Source organism: Sylvia atricapilla, unplaced genomic scaffold (genome assembly GCF_009819655.1).
Source record: "Sylvia atricapilla isolate bSylAtr1 unplaced genomic scaffold, bSylAtr1.pri scaffold_149_arrow_ctg1, whole genome shotgun sequence".
NCBI lineage: Eukaryota > Metazoa > Chordata > Aves > Passeriformes > Sylviidae > Sylvia > Sylvia atricapilla.
Genome location: NW_027077077.1, coordinates 1 through 19,808, shown reverse-complemented (window position 1 = coordinate 19,808; position 19,808 = coordinate 1). Strand labels below are relative to the sequence as shown.

At 57.7% G+C, this 19,808-nt stretch overlaps 1 protein-coding gene across 1 annotated transcript in view; it reads right to left on the bottom strand.

Annotated features, from left to right (window-relative positions):
- SMC1A (structural maintenance of chromosomes 1A) overlaps positions 1 to 19,804 on the bottom strand; it is a gene marked incomplete at its 5' end in the record, with an annotated part of 36,601 nt that extends 16,797 nt beyond the window's left edge. Inside the window, 11 exons of the mRNA XM_066340217.1 lie at positions 1,366 to 1,551; positions 2,413 to 2,520; positions 5,679 to 5,778; positions 6,602 to 6,684; positions 7,225 to 7,365; positions 8,062 to 8,320; positions 10,203 to 10,441; positions 12,012 to 12,215; positions 15,331 to 15,443; positions 18,380 to 18,568; positions 19,741 to 19,804. Of these exons, the coding sequence (XP_066196314.1) occupies positions 1,366 to 1,551; positions 2,413 to 2,520; positions 5,679 to 5,778; positions 6,602 to 6,684; positions 7,225 to 7,365; positions 8,062 to 8,320; positions 10,203 to 10,441; positions 12,012 to 12,215; positions 15,331 to 15,443; positions 18,380 to 18,568; positions 19,741 to 19,804 (1,686 nt within the window). The remainder of the gene's footprint in view (positions 1 to 1,365; positions 1,552 to 2,412; positions 2,521 to 5,678; positions 5,779 to 6,601; positions 6,685 to 7,224; positions 7,366 to 8,061; positions 8,321 to 10,202; positions 10,442 to 12,011; positions 12,216 to 15,330; positions 15,444 to 18,379; positions 18,569 to 19,740) is intronic.
- Positions 19,805 to 19,808: the final 4 nt, after the last annotated feature.

The window sequence follows — 19,808 nt, the reverse complement described above, 5'->3', positions numbered from 1 at the left end:
AAACTGGGGGTTAAAACCTAAAACTGGACATCTGAACTCAGCCCCGCTGCTTGTCGTCCGTGGGCTTCACCTGGGGCACAAAACTGGGGGTCAGAAATGCCAAACTGGGAGGTGAAATCCCAAATTTCAGGGGTTAAAAACCCAAAATTGGGGGTTAGAAACCAAAATTCGGGGGTTAGAGACCCAAAACTGGAGGTTAGAAACCCAAAACTGGGGTTTAGAAACCCAAAACTGGGGGTTAAAAACCCAAAACTGGGGGTTAAAAACCCAAAACTGGGGGTTAGAGACCCAAAACTGGAGATCTGAATTCACCCCCGCAGCTCCTGCAGCTTCTTGTCCGTGGGTTTGACCTGGAGCACAAAATTTGGGGTCAGAAATGCAAAACTGGGGGTTAGAATCACAAAACTGGGGGTCAGAAACACAAAACTGGAGGTGAGAAACCCAAAACTGCGGGTTAGAAACCCAAAATTTGGGGTTAGAAACATAAAAATGGAGGCTAGAAAGCCAAAAATGGGGTTTAGAAACCCAAAATTGGGGGTTAGAGACCAAAAACTGGGGGTTAGAAACACAAAACTGGACATCTGAATTCACCCCCGCAGCTCCCGCAGCTTCTCGTCCGTGGCTTTGACCTGAACCACAAAAATTCGGGGTCAGAAATGCAAAACTGGGGGTTAAAACCCCAAAATTGGGGGTCAGAAACACAAAGCTGGGGGTTAGAAACCCAAAATTGGGGTCATGATCCCAAATCGGGGTCAGAACCCCAAAATTGGGGGGTTAAAATCCCAAAATTGGGGTTTAAAATCCCAAAATTGGACATCTGAATGCCCAAACCCCATTTTGGGGTTTTTGCTGACCCGAAACCCCATTTTAAGGTTTTTATTGACCCCAAACCCCATTTTAAGGTGTTCAGTGACCCCAACCCCCATTTTAGGCTATCTGCTGACCCCATTTTAGGGTTTTTATTGACCCAAACCCCATTTTGGGGTTTTTATTGACCCCAAACCCCATTTTAGGGTTCTCAGTGACCCCAAACCCCATTTTAGGGTGTCAGTGACCCCATTTTAGTGCTTTTACTGACCCCAAACCCCATTTTGGGGTTTTACTTCCCCCAACCCCCATTTTAAGGTCTCTGCTGACCCATTTGGGGGTTTTTCCCAATCCCAAACCCCATTTTAAGGTTTTTATTGACCCCAAACCCCATTTTAGGGTCTATGCTGACCCATTTGGGGTTTTTCGTGCCCTAACTCCCATTTTAGGGTCTCTGCTGACCCCATTTTGGGTTTTTACTTTCCCCAACGCCCATTTTAAGGTCTCTGCTGACCCCTTTTGGGGTTTTCCTCTCCCCAAAGCCCCCTCAGGACCCACCTCGAGGTAGTCGAGGGGCAGGAAGGTCTCGGGCTCGCCCCGCTGCTCTTTGATGTACTGGATGCAGTCCCGGCCCGTCTTCTCCGAGTCCACGATGATGGCGTCCATGTTCTTCCCCAGCACCTTGGTCACTGCGATCTGGTACTTCTTCTGCGTGGGCTGGCACAGGTCAATCAGCCTGCCATACTGTGGGGACAGGAGATATGGGGTCAGGGACAGGAGATATGGGGTCAGGGACACCAGAAATGGGGCTGGGTTCTTCTGCGTGGGCTGGCACAGGTCAATCAGCCGGCCATACTGTGGGGACAGGAGATATGGGGTCAGGGACAGGAGATATGGGGTCAGGGACACCAGAAATGGGGCTGGGTTCTTCTGCGTGGGCTGGCACAGGTCAATCAGCCTGCCATACTGTGGGGACACGAGATTTGGGGTCAGGGACAGGAGATATGGGGTGAGGGACAGGAGATATGGGGTCAGGGACACCAGAAATGGGGTTGGGTTCTTCTGCGTGGGCTGGCACAGGTCAATCAGCCGGCCATACTGTGGGGACACAAGATATGGGGTCAGGGACACCAGAAATGGGGTCAGGGACTGGAGATTTGGGGTCAGAGACAGGAGATATGGGGTCAGGGACACCAGAAATGGGGTTGGGTTCTTCTGCGTGGGCTGGCACAGGTCAATCAGCCGGCCATACTGTGGGGACACCAGATTTGGGGTCAGAGACAGGAGATATGGGGTGGGGGACACCAGAAATGGGGTCAGGGACACAAGATATGGGGTCAGTTTTGGGGTCACACATTCGGAGTTTGGGGTCAGTTTTTGAGGCACATATTTAGGGTTTGGGGTCAGTTTTGGGGCCAGTTTTGGGGTCACACATTCGGGGTCTGGGGTCAGTTTTGGGTCAGTTTGGGGTCAGTTTGGGGGTCAGTTTTGGGGTCAGTTTGGGGTCAGCTTTGAGGTCGGTTTTGGGGTCAGTTTGGGGTCAGTTTGGGGTCAGTCTGGGGTCAGTTTGGAGTCAGTCTGGGGTCACTTTGGGCACTCCCTCACCACAGATCCGGGGTAGAGGCGTTTGATGCTGTCCATGATCTCGGCCTTGCGCTGCTGCCGGCTGCTCTCCTGGCGGTCAATGCGCGCGTCACCCAGCTGCTCCATCACCTGGGGACACAGTGACACGGGGACACGGTGACACAGGGACACGGGGACAGGGGGACACAGGGACATGGTGACACGGGGACACGGTGACATGGTGACACAGTGACACCGTCCCCGAGCTGCTCCATCACCTGGGGACACGGGGACAGGGTGACACAGTGACACGGGGACACGGTGACACAGGGACACCGTCCCCGAGCTGCTCCATCACCTGGGGACACGGGGACACGGTGACACAGGGACACGGGGACACGGTGACATGGTGACACAGTGACACCGTCACCCAGCTGCTCCATCACCTGGGGACACGGGGACAGGGTGACACAGTGACACGGGGACACAGTGACACAGTGACACGGGGACACAGTGACACCGTCACCCCGCTGCTCCATCACCTGGGGAAATGGGGACACAGGGACACAGTGACACGGGGACATGGTGACACGGGGACATGGTGACACAGTCACCGAGCTGCTCCATCACCTGGGGACATGTGGACAGTGACACAGTGACACAGGGACACGGTGACACAGGGACATGGTGACACTGTCACCAAGCTGCTCCATCACCTGGGGACACAATGACACAGTGACACAAAGACATGGTGACACGGAGACATGGTGACACAGGGACATGGTGACACAGGGACATGGTGACACAGGGACACGGTGACACCATCACCCAGCTGCTCCATCACCTGAGGACAGAGTGACAGTGACACAGGGACACGGTGACACAAGGACATGGTGACACAGTGACACCATCCCTGAGCTGCTCCAACACCTGGGGACACAATGACACAGTGACACAGGGACACGGTGACAGAGGGACACAATGACACAGTCACACAGTGACAGTGTCACCAGGCTGGAAGGGACGATGGAGTCCCCCAGTGCTCAGGTGGCCCCTGTCCCCAGTGCCACGCCCATCCTGTACTGGACACGCCCAGGGCCGCTGACTCCGCCCCTCCCTGGTCACACATTCGGGGTGACACCGTGACCTGTCCCGGGGCTGTGGAGGGTGACAAGGTCACCCGAGTCCCCTTTTGTCCAGGATGAACAATCCCAAATCCCTGAGATTCCTCACAGGTTTGTGTTCCAACTCCTCACCAGCCTCATTCCTCCTCTGGAAACGTTCCGGGATCTCAGTGTCCATCCAAACCGGACACAGCCCTCAGTGTCCAAACCGGACACAGCCCTCAGTGTCCAAACTGGACACAGCCCTCAGTGTCCAAACTGGACACAGCCCTCAGTGTCCATCCAAAGTGGACACAGCCCTCAGTGTCCATCCAAACCGGACACAGCCCTCAGTGTCCATCCAAAGTGGACACAGCCCTCAGTGTCCATCCAAACTGGACACAGCCCTCAGTGTCCATCCCAAACTGGACACAGCCCTCAGTGTCCATCCAAAGTGGACACAGCCCTCAGTGTCCATCCAAACTGGACACAGCCCTCAGTGTCCATCCAAACTGGACACAGCCCTCAGTGTCCATCCCAAACTGGACACAGCCCTCAGTGTCCATCCCAAACCGGACACAGCCCTCAGTGCCCAAACTGGACACAGCCCTCAGTGTCCATCCAAACTGGACACAGCCCTCAGTGTCCATCCCAAACTGGGCACAGCCCTCAGTGTCCATCCAAACCGGACACAGCCCTCAGTGTCCAAACTGGACACAGCCCTCAGTGTCCATCCCAAACTGGACACAGCCCTCAGTGTCCATCCCAAACCGGACACAGCCCTCAGTGTCCATCCCAAACTGGACACAGCCCTCAGTGTCCATCCAAACTGGACACAGCCCTCAGTGTCCAAACTGGACACAGCCCTCAGTGTCCATCCAAACCGGACACAGCCCTCAGTGTCCATCCCAAACTGGACACAGCCCTCAGTGTCCAAACTGGACACAGCCCTCAGTGTCCATCCAAACTGGACACAGCCCTCAGTGTCCAAACTGGACACAGCCCTCAGTGTCCATCCAAACTGGACACAGCCCTCAGTGTCCAAACTGGACACAGCCCTCAGTGTCCATCCAAACTGGACACAGCCCTCAGTGTCCAAACTGGACACAGCCCTCAGTGTCCATCCAAACTGGACACAGCCCTCAGTGTCCATCCAAACTGGACACAGCCCTCAGTGTCCAAACTGGACACAGCCCTCAGTGTCCATCCAAACTGGACACAGCCCCTCAGTGTCCAAACTGGACACAGCCCTCAGTGTCCATCCAAACTGGACACAGCCCCTCAGTGTCCATCCAAACCGGACACAGCCCTCAGTGTCCATCCCAAACTGGACACAGCCCTCAGTGTCCTTAATGAACTGGACACATTCCTCAGTGTCCTTAATGAACTGGACACATTCCTCAGTGTTCATCCCAAACTGGACACAGCTCTCAGTGTCCAAACTGGACACAGCCCCTCAGTGTCCATCCAAACTGGACACAGCCCTCAGTGTCCATCCCGAACTGGACACAGCCCTCAGTGTCCACCCAAACTGGACACAGCCCTCAGTGTCCATCCCAAACTGGACACAGCCCTCAGTGTCCACCCAAACTGGACACAGCCCTCAGTGTCCATCCCAAACTGGACACAGCCCTCAGTGTCCACCCAAACTGGACATAGCCCTCAGTGTCCATCCAAACCGGACACAGCCCTCAGTGTCCACCCAAACTGGACACAGCCCTCAGTGTCCATCCAAACTGGACACAGCCCTCAGTGTCCATCCAAACTGGACACAGCCCTCAGTGTCCAAACTGGACACAGCCCTCAGTGTCCATCCAAACCGGACACAGCCCTCAGTGTCCATCCCAAACTGGACACAGCCCTCAGTGTCCATCCCAAACTGGACACAGCCCTCAGTGTCCATCCAAACTGGACACAGCCCTCAGTGTCCAAACTGGACACAGCCCTCAGTGTCCATCCAAGGCTGGACACAGCCCTCAGTGTCCATCCCAAACTGGACACAGCCCTCAGTGTCCATCCCAAACTGGACACGGGCCTCAGTGTCCATCCAAACCGGACACAGCCCTCAGCAGTGTCCAGTCCGGGTCAGAGTGACCCCTGCTCCTGCTCCCCACCCCAGTGCTGACCCCGGCCAGGTGGCCCTGGTCACAGTGCTGTCCCCAGTGTCCCCAGGAATGTCCAGTCTCCGTGTCCCCAGCTGCTCACCTGGTTCAGCTCCTTGTTGATCTCGTCGATGCGGCGCTTGGCCAGCTCCACCTCCTCGGTCAGCTCACCCTCCAGCCTCTTCTGCTCCTCCAGGGATTGTCTGGGGGGACAAACAGGGATTTGGGGGTTTGGGGGGTCAATCCCATCCCTTCCAGCCTCTTCTGCTCCTCCAGGGACTGTCTGGGGGAGAGACGGGGGTTTGGGGGGATTTCAGGGGATTTGGGGGTCAATCCCACCCCTCCAGCCTCTTCTGCCCCTCCAGGGACTGCCTGGGGGGACAAACAGGGATTTGGGGGTTTGGGGGGATTTGGGGGGGTCAATCCCATCCCTTCCAGCCTCTTCTGCTCCTCCAGGGACTGTCTGGGGGAGAGACGGGGGTTTGGGGGGATTTCAGGGGATTTGGGGGGGTCAATCCCATCCCTTCCAGCCTCTCCTGCTCCTCCAGGGACTGTCTGGGGGGAGAAATGGGGAGTTGGGGGGGATTTGGGGGGTCAATCCCACCCCTCCAGCCTCTTCTGCCCCTTCAGGGACTGTCTGGGGGGAGAAATGGGGAGTTGGGGGGATCTGGGGGGATTTTGGGGGGATTTGGGGATGGTTTAGGGTCAATCCCACCCCTCCAGCCTCTCCTGCTCCTCCAGGGATTGTCTGGGGGGACAAAAATGGGATTGTGGGGGATTCCCAGCCCCCTTGGGGACATCCCGGGGACCCTTGGGGACACTCCAGCCCCCCCTGGGGACACTGCAGCCCCCTTGGGGACACCCTGGGGACACTGCAGCCCCCCCTGGGGACACTGCAGCCCCCTTGGGGACACCCTGGGGACACTCCAGCCCCCCCTGGGGACACTGCAGCCCCCTTGGGGACACTCCAGCCCCCCTGGGGACACTCCAGCCCCCCTGGGGACACCCCGGGGCCCTGTCACCCACTTGCTGGTGGCGATGTACTCCTCGAGCTTCTCGATGCGCTTCTGGTTCTCCTCAATCTCCCGCAGCTTCTGCTTGATCTTGGCCTGGGGACAGCGGGGCTCAGCTGGGGACACCCTGGGACACTGGGGACACTGGGACACACTGGGGCCACCCTGGGGACACTGGGGACACCCTGGGGACACTGGGACACCCTGGGGACACCCTGGGGACAGCGAGGCTCAGCTGGGGACACCCTGGGACATGCTGGGGACACTGGGACACCCTGGGGACACTGGGGCTCAGCTGGGCCACCCTGGGGACACCCTGGGACACTGGGGACACCCTGGGGACACCCTGGGACACCCTGGGGACAGCGGGGCTCAGCTGGGGACACCCTGGGACACTGGGGACACCCTGGGACACTGGGGACACCCTGGGGACACTGGGGCTCAGCTGGGCCACCATGGGGACACCCTGGGGACACTGGGGCTCAGCTGGGCCACCCTGGGGACACCCTGGGACACTGGGGACACCCTGGGACACCCTGGGACACCCTGGGGACACCCTGGGACACCTGGGGACACTGGGACACCCCGGGGACACCCCGGGGACACCCTGGGGACACTGGGGACACCTGGGCCCACCTCAGTCTCCACTTTCTTCCTCTCCTCCAGGTCCAGGCGGTCCTGGTCGGCCTTCTGGTCGCGGTTGAACTTCTCCAGCTCCTGGGCCAGCGTGGCGGCGCGTTTGCTGGCCTCCTCCTTCAGCCGGTGGTACTTCTTCACCTGGGGACACCTGGGGGTCAGCGCACCTGGGGGACACCTGGGGGACACCTGGGGGACACCTGGGGGCCAGGGAGCCTTCCCCAAATCCCCAGATCCCCAAATCTCCACAGCCTGGGGGTGTCAGGGCACCTGGGGAGCAAAGAGCCTTCCCCAAATCCCACAGGGTGACCACACCTGGCTCAGCACACCTGTGTGGGCTCACCTGGAGCTCCAAATCCTCAAATTCCCAAATTCCCAAATCCCCAAATCCTCAAATCCCAAGGGGTCAGCACACCTGGAGGGGGTCACCTGGGGGCCAGGGAACCTTCCGTAAATCCCCAAATCCCCCCAGCCCAGGGGGTGTCAGGGCACCTGGATGGGCTCACCTGGGATCCAGGGAGCCTTCCCAAAACCCCACCTGGCCCAGCCCACACCTGGTTCTCCTCCAGGTCCCTGCCCTGGCTCTGGATTTCCCTCCCCAAAGCCCAAATCCCAGCCCACACCTGGTTCTCCTCCAGGGTCAGGTCCTTCCCTAAACCCCAAACCCCCAAATCCCAGCCCACACCTGGTTCTCCTCCAGGGTCAGGCCCCTGCCCTGGCTCTGTTTTCCCCACACCCCACAGATCACCCCACACCTGGTTCTCCGAGGTGAGATCTCTCTCCTGGCTCTGGTTTTCCCTCCCCAAACCCCCAAATCTCTCCTGTCCCAGCCCACACCTGGTTCTCCTCCAGGGTCAGGTCCCTGCCCTGGCTCTGGCTCTCCTCCTCCATGCGCTCCTCGAACTCCTGCCGGGATTTCTCCACAGACACCATCTCCTTCTCCAGCTCGTCCATGTCGGCCTTGCGCTTCTTGTACTGCTTCTGGGCGTTCTGCAGCGACTTCCTGGCCGCCTCCAGCTTCTTGATCTTGTGGGACGTGTTCTCCTTGGCCTTGATGTACTGCGGCCGCTTCTGGTTCAGCTCCGAGTCCTTCTCCCTGCGGGCGACGGCGCCGCTGGGCGGGGGTCCCTCTGCTTGGGGGGCCCTCTGCTTGGGGGGCCTTCTCCTGCTTTGGGGGGCCCTTCTGCTCTGGGGGTCCTTCTGCTCTGGGGGGGCCTTTTCCTGCTTTGGGGTCCTTCTGCTCTTGGGGGTCCCTCTGCTTGGGGGGCCTTTTCCTGCTTTGGGGGGACCCTCTGCTCTGGGGGGGCCTTTTCCTGCTCTGGGGGTCCCTCTGCTTGGGGGGCCTTCCCCTGGTTTTGGGGGGTCCCTCTGCTCTGGGGTTTGGGGGGACCCTCTGCTTGGGGGGGCCTTCCTCTGGTTTTGGGGGGTCACTCTGCTTGGGGGGCCTTTTCCTGCTCTGGGGGGTCCCTCTGCTTGGGGGGGTCCCTCTGCTCTGGGGTTTGGGGGGACCCTCTGCTCTGGGGGGGCCTTTTCCTGCTTTGGGGTCCTTCTGCTCTGTGGGGTCCCTCTGCTTGGGGGGCCCTCTGCTCTGGGGGGGGCCTTTTCCTGCTTTGGGGGTTTGGGGTCCTTCTGCTTGGGGGGGCCTTTTCCTGCTTTGGGGGTTTGGGGTCCTTCTGCTTGGGGGGGCCTTTTCCTGCTCTGGGGTTTGGGGGGGCCCTCTGCTCTGGGGGGGCCTTTTCCTGCTCTGGGGGTTTGGGGTCCTTCTGTTCTGGGGGGTTCTTGCCCTGCTTTGGGGTTTGGGGGGTCCTTCTGCTTTGGGGGGTCCTCCCACAGTTTGGGGGAGCCTTCTGCTTTGGGGGTTTGGAGGGTCCTTCTGCTCTGGGGGGTCACTCTGCTCTGGGGGGGGGCCTTTCCCTGCTTTGGGGGGTCCCTCTGCTCTGGGGGGGCCCTTCCGATTTGGGGGTCCTTCTGCTCTGGGGGGGCCTTTTCCTGCTCTGGGGGTCCTTCTGCTTTAGGGGGTCCCTCTGCTCTGGGGGGGCCTTTTCCTGCTTTGGGGGTCCTTCTGATTTGGGGGGTCCTTCTGCTTTAGGGGGTCCCTCTGCTCTGGGGGGGCCTTTTCCTGCTTTGGGGGGTCGTTTCCCTGGTTTTGGGGTCCTTCTGCTCTGGGGGGTTCTTGCTCTGCCTTAGGGGGTCCTTCTGCTTTGGGGGGTCCTTGCCCTGGTTTTGGGGCTTGGGGGGTCCTTCTGCTTTGAGGGATCCTCCCACAGTTTGGGGCTTGGGGGTCCTTTCCCTGATTTGGGGGGTCCTTGCCCTGGTTTTGGGGGTCTGGGGGAATCCTTTCCCTTTCTGGTTTTGGGGAATCATTTCTTTGTTTTGGGCTTTGGGGGATCCTTTCACAGTTTGGGGTTTGGGGGATCCTTCCCCCGTTTTTGGGGTTTGGGGGGTCCTTTCCATGTTTTTGGGGTTTGGGGGAATCCTTTCCCTTGTTTGGGGGGATCCTTCCCCAGTTTTGGGGTTTAGTGAATCCTTCCCTTCCTTGGTTTTTGGGTTCGGGGAATTTTTGCCTTCTCTGGTTTCGGGATTTCTGGAATCCTTCCCCAGTTTGGGGGTTTATGGAAACCTTTCCTGACCCAGTTTGGGGTTTATGGAATTCTTCCCTTGTTTTGAGGTTTGGGGGATCCTTCCCCAGTTTGGGGGTTTGGGGAATCCTTTCTTTGTTTAGGGGTTTGAGGAATCCTTCCCTGGTTTTGGGGTTTGGGGAATCTTTGCCCATTTTGGGGTTTGTGGAATCCTTCTCTCCTTTAGTTCTGGAGTCAGGAATTGAGTGGACCCAGCCCCATTTCCCACCCCAGCACCCCCAGGCTCACCTGGGGCCAGGTCAGAGGGGATTATTGATCAGAACTGGGCAGGGATTGATTGGAACCAGACAAAACCTCCACCCCAGCACTGCCCAAACCCCAGAGCACCCCCGGGCTCACTTGATCTCCTTCTCAATCTGCTGCTGCTCCCTCATCATCTTGCCCAGCTCCTTCTTGCGGTCCTTGAGCTCGTCCTCCACCCTGTCCATCCTCTTCTTGTCCTTGTCGATCTCCCTGTTCTTCAGCCCCAGCTCCTTGTTGAGCTTCTCGATCTCGGCCTCGTTGTGGAACAGTTTGAAGAGCTGCAGCTGCACCTGGGCCCGAACCACCTCGTCCTTGAGGCGCTGGTACCGGTCGGCCTGAGGGGGAGATTGGGTCTGTGCTGGGGGCTCTTCAACCTGGGTTTGGGTCTGGGTCTGTTTAAATCTGGGTCTGGGTCTGTTTAACCCCAGGGTTTGGGTCTGGGTCTGTTTAAATCTGGGTCTGGTTCTGCTTAACCCCAGGGTTTGGGTCTGGTTCTGTCCAAACCCAGGGTCTGGCTCTGGTTCTGCTTAAACCAGGGTTTGGGCCTGGTTCTGTGCAGGATCTTCTCCAAGCCAGGGCTCCAGAAGATTCCTAAAGCCAAGGCTTGGGCCTGGTTCTGTCCTGGTTCTGTCCAAGCCCAGCTCCTGGGCCTGGTTCTGTCCAAACCCAGCTCCTGGGCCTGGTTCTGTCCTGGTTCTGTCCAAACCCAGCTCCTGGGCCTGGCTCTGTCCAAACCCAGCTCCTGGGCCTGGTTCTGTCCAAGCCCAGCTCCTGGGCCTGGTTCTGTCCTGGTTCTGTCCAAGCCCAGCTCCTGGGCCTGGTTCTGCCCAGGAGCCTCCCAAGCCCTGGCTCTGTCCAGAACCTTCCAAAGCCAGGATTCTGAGCATTCCTGACACCCTCTTCTCCTGGGATCCAGATCCTTCCCAAACCCCTGTTTTCCTGGGATTTTGATCATTCCCAAACCCGTGTTTTCCCAAGACTCTGAACCTTCCCAAACCCCTGTTTTTTCCTGGGACTCTGAGCATTCCCAAACCCCCCTTTTCCCAGGATCCTGATCCTTCCCAAACCCCTCTCTCCCTGGAATTCTGAGCATTCCCAAACCCCTCTTTTCCCTGGATTCCAACCATTCCTGAAACCTGCTTTTCCTGGGATTTTGATCCTTCCCAAACCCCTCTTTTCCCGGGATTTTGATCATCCCCAAACCCCCCTTTTCCCAGGACTCTGACCCTCCCCAAACCCCTTTTCCTAGGACTCTGACTGTCCCCAAACCCCTCTTTTCCCTGGATTCTGACCCTTCCCAAACCTCTCTTTTCCTGGAATTCTGACCCTCCCCAAACCCCCCTTTTCCCAGGACTCAGACTCCCCCAAACCCCTTTTCCTGGATTCCAACCATTCCTGAAACCTGCTTTCCCCGGGATTCTGAACCTTCCCAAATCTGTCTTTTCCTGGGATTCCAACCATTCCTAAAACCTGCTTTGTCTGGGATTTTGATCCTTCCCAAACCCCCCTTTTCCCAGGACTCTGACCATCCCAAACCTCTCTTTTCCCAGGACTCTGACTGTCCCCAAACCCCTCTTTTCCCTGGATTCTGACCCTCCCCAAACCCCTCTTTTCCCTGGATTCTGACCCTCCCCAAACCCCCCTTTTCCCGGGGCTCTGACCCTCCCCAAACCCCTCTTTTCCCGGGATTTTGATCATCCCCAAACCCCCCTTTTCCCAGGACTCAGACCCCCCCAAACCCCTTTTCCCTGGATTCTGACCCTTCCCAAACCCCTCTTTTCCCTGGACTCTGACCCTCCCCAAACCCCTCTTTTCCCGGGATTTTGATCATCCCCAAACCCCCCTTTTCCCAGGACTCTGACCATCCCAAACCCCCCTTTTCCCGGGGCTCTGCGCCCTGCCCACCTCCTCCTTCTCCTGCTTGGCCTCCTTGCGCTCGGCGGCGATGTTTTTCTTGCGGTGGTAGTTGAACTGGGTGTCCTCCTCGGCCTTGACCATCTCCTTCTTGCGCTTGTCGTACTCCGGGGCCAGTTCCCCCGAGCGGCTGATCTCCTCAAAGAGCGCCGTGCGCTCCTTGGGGTTCTTCATGGCGATGGACTCCACTGCCCCCTGGGGATGGAGGGGTTAAACCGGCCCTGTGACACCCCTGAGACCCTGTGACATCCCTGAGTCCCTGTGACATCCCTGAGACCCTGTGACACCCCTGAGACCCTGTGACATCCCTGAGTCCTGTCAGAGATCCCTCAGACCCTGTGACATCCCTCAGACCCTGTGACATCCCTGAGTCCTGTGACATCCCTCAGACCCTGTGACACCCCTGAGTCCCTGTGACATCCCTCAGTGCTGACAGGGATCCCTGAGTCCCTGTGACATCCCTGAGACCCTGTGACATCCCTCAGTCCTGTCAGAGATCCCTCAGACCCTGTGACATCCCTGAGTCCTGTGACATCCCTCAGACCCTGTGACACCCCTGAGTCCCTGTGACATCCCTCAGTCCCCGTGGGATCCCTCAGTCCCTGTGACATCCCTCAGTGCTGACAGAGATCCCTCAGACCTGTCAGGGATCCCTAAATGCCCAGGAGAAATCCTTAAATCCTTGTGGAAGATCCCTAAATCCCTGTCAGAGATCCCTAAATCCCTGTCAGAGATCTCTAAATCCTGTCAGAGATCCCTAAATCCCTGTCAGAGATTTCTAAATCCCTGTCAGAGATCCCTAAATCCCTGTCAGAGATCCCTAAATCCCTGTCAGAGATTTCTAAATCCTGTCAGAGATCCCTAAATCCTGTTAGAGATCCCTAAATACTGTCAGAGATCTCTAAATCCTGTCAGAGATCCCTAAATCCCTGTCAGAGATCCCTAAATCCCTGAGAAAGGTCCCTAAAAATCCCCTTGAGGTATTCCTAAATCTCTGTAAGGGATCCCTAAACTCCTCTGAGGAAACCCTAAATCCTTGTGAGGGATCCCTAAATCCCTGTCAGGGATCCCTAAATTCCTCTGAGGAATCCGTAAATCCCTGTGGGAGATCCCTAAAAGATCCCTAAATCCTGTCAGGGATCCCTCAATTCCTGTCAGGGATCCCTAAATCCATGAGAGATCCCTGAATCCCTGTCAGAGATCCCTAAATCCCTGTCAGGGATCCCTAAATCCATGAGAGATCCCTAAATCCCTGTCAGGAATCCCTGAATCCCTGTGAGAGATCCCTAAATCCCTGTGAGGCATCCCTAAATCCCTGAGAAAGTCCCCTAAAAATCTCTTTGAGGTATTCCCAAATCTCTGTGAGGGATCCCTAAACTCCTCTGAGAAATCCCTAAATCCTTGTGAGGGATCCCTAAACCCTGTCAGAGATCCCTGAATCCTAAAAGGGATTCCTTAAATTCCTCTGAGGAATCCCGAAATCCCTGTGGGAGATCCCTAAATCCCTGAGAGATCCCTAAATCCTGTCAGGGATCCCTGAATCCTGTCAGAGATCTCTAAATCCTGTCAGAGATCCCTAAATCCCTGTCAGGGATCCCTAAATCCTGTCAGAGATCCCTAAATCCCTGTCAGAGATCTCTAAATCCCTGAGAAAGGTCCCTAAAAAAAAAACCTTGAAGTATTCCTAAATCTCTGTGAGGGATCCCTAAACTCCTCTGAGAAACCCCTAAATCCTTGTGAGAAATCCCTAAATCCCTGTCAGGAATCCCTGAATCCTTGTGAGGGATACCTAAATCCATGAGAGATCCCTAAATCCCTGTCAGGAATCCCTGAATCCCTGTCAGAGATCCCTAAATCCCTGTGAGGCATCCCTAAATCCCTGAGAAAGTCCCCTAAAAATCTCTTTGAGGTATTCCCAAATCTCTGTGAGGGATCCCTAAACTCCTCTGAGAAACCCCTAAATCCTTGTGAGGGATCCCTAAACCCTGTCAGAGATCCCTGAATCCTAAAAGGGATTCCTTAAATTCCTCTGAGGAATCCCGAAATCCCTGTGGGAGATCCCTAAATCCCTGAGAGATCCCTAAATCCCTGTCAGGGATCCCTAAATCCCTGTCAGAGATCCCTAAATCCCTGTGAGAGATCCCTAAATCCCTGTCAGAGATCTCTAAATCCCTGAGAAAGGTTCCCAAAAATCCCCTTGAGGTATTCCTAAATCCTTGTGAGGGATCCCTAAATCCCTGTCAGGGATCTCTAAATCCTAAAACAGATTCCTTAAATTCCTCTGAGGAATCCCTCAATCCCTGTGGGAGATCCCTAAATCCCTGAGAGATCCCTAAATCCTGTCAGGGATCCCTGAATCCTGTCAGAGATCCCTAAATCCCTGTCAGAGATCTCTAAATCCCTGAGAAAGGTGCCTAAAAAAAAAACCTTGAGGTATTCCTAAATCTCTGTGAGGGATCCCTAAATCCCTGTCAGGGATCCCTAAATTCCTCTGAGGAATCCGTAAATCCCTGTGGGAGATCCCTAAATCCTGAGAGATCCCTAAATCCCTGTCAGGGATCCCTGAATCCTTGTGAGAGATCCCTAAATCCCTGTCAGGAATCCCTGAATCCTTGTGAGGGATCCCTAAATCCCTGTGTGGCATCCCTAAATCCTGTCAGAGATCTCTAAATCCCCGTCAGGAGCCCTTAAACCATGCGAGATCCCTAAATCCCTGTCAGGAATCCCTGAATCCTTGTGAGGGATCCTAAATCCAGTCAGGGATCCCTCAAACCCTACAAACCCTTGGGGCAGTTTGGGGGGACCCCTGTGGGGAGGAGGGATTGGGGAGACCCCCAAATGCACACGGGGGTCTGGGGTCTCCTTCAGGGGATGGGAAGGGCAGAGCCCCTCCCTCAGCACCTTGGGGTGCTTTATGGGCTCAGGGGGGCCCCAAATCCTTTTGTGGGGTCCCCAAATCCCCCCAGGGATCCTTCGGGGGAGGGGGAGACCCCTCCTCAAATCCTCAGGGGAGCCCTGATGGCAGAGAGCACAAAAACCTCCACAAAATCCCCCTGAACACCCCAAACACCCCCCAAAACCCCCCAAACCTCCCCAAATCCCCCCAAAACCCAAAATCCCTCCCAAATCCCCCCAGGGATCCTTTGGGGGAAGGGGAGACCCCTCCTCAAATCCTCAGAGGAGCCTCGATGGCAGAGAGCACAGAAACCTCCACAAAATCCCCCTGGACACCCCAAAACCCCCCAAAACCTCCCCCAAACCCCTCAAATCCCCCCAAACCCCAAAATTCCCCCCAAATCCCCCTCCCCACCTGGAAGACGAGGAAGTTCCTGGCCTTGATGAGGATCCCCAACTTCTCCAGCTCCTCGCTGTACTCACTCAGCTGCACCACACGGTTGTTGATCTTGTACTCTGAGGAGCTGCCTGGGATTTTGGGGGGAGATTTTGGGGGTCAGGGGGTTCCCCCAAACCATAAACACCCCCAGAAGGTGTCCCCCAAACCCTAAACACCCCCAAAATGTGTCCCCCAAACCCTGAACACCCCCAAAATGTGCCCCCTTTGCACCCACACTGACACAGGTACAGGTGTGCTCATGGTCCCCTCCTCGGAGCTGCCTGTGCTGGGGGGTTTGGGGGGATTTTGGGGGATCACAGAGGCTCCCCTAAACCCTAAACCCCTTAAATTGTTCTCCCCAAACCCTAAACACCCTCAAAATGTGCCCCCTTCACACTCACACCCCTACAGGTACAGGTGTGCTCCTGGAGCTGACCCATACAGGTCTCCTCCTGGAACTGCCTGGAGTAGGGGATTTAGGGGGATCACAGGGGATCCCCCAAACCCTAAACTGTGCCCTCAAACCCCTAAACCCCTTAAACTGTGCTCCTCAAATCCTAAACACCCCCAAAATGTGCCCCCTTCGCACCCACACTGACACAGGTACAGGTGTGCTCACAGCCCTCTCCTCAGAGCTGCCTGTGCTGGGGGGTTTGGGGGGATTTTGGGGGGTCAGAGGAGCTCCCCTAAACCCTAAACACTCCCAGAAGGTGTCCCTCAAACCCTAAACTGTGCCCCCAAACCCTAAACTCTTTAAAATGTGCTTCCCAAACTCTAAACACCCCCAAAATGTGCCCCCTTCACACCCACACTGACACACGTACAGGTGTGCTCACAGCCCTCTCCTCTCACCATCACTACCTGCACCTTCAGCAGCAATTTCAGGGCACCCCAAACCCCTCTCCCTTTGCTCCAAACAGCCCCGGGAGCGGCAGGAAAGGCCCCAAATCCCCCCAAAACCCTCCCAAATCCCCCCCAAACCCCTCTCCCTTTCCCCCAAAGAGCCCCAGGAGCGGCGGGAAGGGCCCCAAACCCCCCCAAACTCCTCCAAAGCCCCCCAAAACCCTCCCAAATCCCCCCCAAACAGCCCCGGAAGCAGCGATAAGAGCCCCGGGAGCAGCAGGAATGGCCCCAAATCCCCCCAAAACCCCCCCAAACCCCTCTCCCTTTCCTCCAAACAGCCCCGGGAGTGGCGATAAGAGCCCTGGGAGCGGCGGGAAGACCCCAAATCACCCCAAAACCCTCCCAAATCCCCCCAAAACCCTGCCAAATCCCTCCCAAATCCTTCTCCCTTTCCCCCAAACAGCCCCGGGATCGGCAGGAAGACCCCAAACCCCCCCAAAACCCTCCCAAACCCCCCAAAATCCCCCCAAACAGCCCCGGGAGCGGCGATAAGAGCCCTGGGAGCGGCGGGAATGGCCCCGGGATCGACGGGAAAAGCCCCAAATCCCCCCCAAACCCCTCTCCCTTTGCCCCAAAGAGCCCCAGGAGTGGTGGGAAGACCCCAAAGGCCCCCAAATCCCTCCCAAACCCCCCCAACACCCCCCCCCAAACCCTCCCAAATGCCCCCCAAACAGCCCCGGGATCGGCGATAAGAGCCCCAAATCCCCCCAAACCCCCCAAAACCCTGCCAAATCCCACCAAACCCCTCTCCCTTTGCCCCAAACAGCCCCGGGATCGACGGGAAAAGCCCCAAATGCCCCCAAAATCCCCCTAAACCCTCCCCAAACCCCCCAAAATCCCCCCAAACAGCCCCGGGAGCGGCGATAAGAGCCCTGGGAGCGGCGGGAATGGCCCCGGGATCGACGGGAAAAGCCCCAAATCCCCCCAAATCCCCCCAAACCCCTCTCCCTTTCCCCCAAACAGCCCCAGGAGCGGTGGGAAGACCCCAAAGGCCCCCAAATCCCTCCCAAAACCCCCCCAACACCCCCCCAAACCCTCCCAAATGCCCCCCAAACAGCCCCGGGATCGGCGATAAGAGCCCCAAATCCCCCCAACCCCCCCAAAACCCTGCCAAATCCCACCAAACCCCTCTCCCTTTGCCCCAAACAGCCCCGGGATCGGCAGGAAGACCCCAAACCCCCCTAAAACCCTCCCAAACCCCCCAAACATCCCCGGGAGCAGCGATAAGAGCCCCAGGAGCGGCGGGAATGGCCCCGGGATCGACGGGAAAAGCCCCAAATCCCCCCAAATCCCCCCAAATCCCTCTCCCCTTCCCCCAAACAGCCCCGGGACCGGCGGGAAAAGCCCCAAATCCCCCCCAAAGCCCTCTCCCCTTCCCCCAAACAGCCCCGGGAGCAGCGATAAGAGCCCCGGGAGCGGCGGGAATGGCCCCAAATCCCCCCAAAACCCTTCCAAAATTCCCCCAAACAGCCCCGGGACCGACGGGAAAAGCCCCAAATCCCCCCAAAACCCTCCCAAACTCCCCCAAATCCCCCCCAAACCCCTCTCCCTTTGCCCCAAAGAGCCCCAGGAGTGGTGGGAAGACCCCAAAGGCCCCCAAATCCCTCCCAAACCCCCCCAACACCCCCCCAAACCCTCCCAAATGCCCCCCAAACAGCCCCGGGATCGGCGATAAGAGCCCCAAATCCCCCCAAACCCCCCCAAAACCCTGCCAAATCCCACCAAACCCCTCTCCCTTTGCCCCAAACAGCCCCGGGATCGACGGGAAAAGCCCCAAATGCCCCCAAAATCCCCCTAAACCCTCCCCAAACCCCCCAAAATCCCCCCAAACAGCCCCGGGAGCAGCGATAAGAGCCCCAGGAACGGCGGGAATGGCCCCAAATCCCCCCAAATCCCCCCGAAAACCCCTCTCCCCTTCCCCCAAACAGCCCCGGGAGCGCCGGGAATGGCCCCAAATCCCCCCAAATCTCCCCCAAACCCTCCCCAAATCCCCCCAAATCTCCCCCAGACCCCTCTCCCCTTCCCCCAAACAGCCCCGGGACCGGCGGGAAAAGCCCCAAATCCCCCCAAATCCCCCCCAAACCCCTCTCCCCTTCCCCCAAACAGCCCCGGGAGGACTCACCGACGATGACCCGGGCGAAGGTGCGGTCCTCGGCGCCCTCCTCCGAGTACACCATGCTGACAAAAGCGCGGCTGGCCGCCGGTTTCCCCACGGGGGCGCCGTGGATCAGATCCCGCAGCGTTTTCACCCGCAGGTTGCTCGTTTTCTCGCCCAGCACGAAGCTGATGGCGTCCATCAGGTTGGATTTGCCTGGGAATGGGGATATTGAGGGGTTCCTCCCAATAAAAAAGCACGAGGGATCCCCCCCCCCGACCGTTCCCACCCCTCCGGGTGGTTTTTAGGAGGTGGGAACGGTCGGGGGGGATGCTCTTGTGGAATGAGGGGAGTTGAGGGAATTGAGGGAGCCCAGGGAATTGAGAGGAGACCCCAAGGAAAAGAGGAGGGAGTTCAGGGAATGGAGGGTTTTAGGGGAAATTTAGGGAATGGGAGAGATTGGAGGGAGCCCAGGGAATTGAGGGAGTCCAGGGCATTGAGGGAAGCCAAGGAATTGAGGAGGGATCCTATGGAATGGAGGGAGCCCAGGGAATTGAGGGGAGATCACGAGGAAAAGAGGAGGGAGTTCAGGGAATTGAGGGAGTCAAGTGAATTGAGAGGAGACCCCAAGAAAAGAAGCTGGAGTCCAGGGAATGGAGGGTTTTAGGGGGAAATTAGGGAATGGCAGGGCTTGGAGGGAGCCCAGGGAATTGAGAGGAGATCACAAGGAAAAGAGGACGGAGTTCAGGGAATTGAGGGGAGATCCCAAGGACTGGAGGCTTGGAAGGAGTCCAGGGAATTGAGGGAGTCCAGGGAATTGAGGAGGAACTCCATGGAATGGGGAGAGCCCAGGGAATTAAGGGGGGACCCCAGGGGAAGAGGGGGGAGTTCAGAGACTGGAGAATTTTAGGGGGAAATTAGGGAATGGAGGGAGCCCAGGGAATTAAGGAGGGACCCCAGAGAAAGAGGAGGGAGCCCGGGGAATGGGGGAACCCAGGGAATTGAGGGGGGACCCCAGAGAATGGGGGGAGGCCATGGAATGGCGGCTTGGAGGGAACCTTGGGAATTGAGAGGGGAACCCAGAAAAAGAGGAGGGACCCCGAGGAATGGGGGAACCCAGGGAATTGAGGGCGGACCCCAGAGAAGGAGGAGGGAGCCCAGTGAATGGGGGGACCCCAGGGAACTGAGGGGGCCCAGAGAACCGAGGGCTGTAGAGAACGGACGGGGAGCGCCCCAAGGCTTAGGAGGGACCCCGTGTAAGGGGGAATCCCCCCGGGCAGGACGGCAGGAGGAAGCAGGAGCAGGGCGGTGTAAAGAACTCGGGGTCACCCCTCAGACCACCCCGGGAGCCGCTCTGACTCCCGCCGAGTGCCCCCCGCGGGACTCACCGGAGCCATTGGGGCCGATGATGGCGGTGAAGCGGCGGAAGGGCCCGATGATCTGCCGGCCCTTGTAG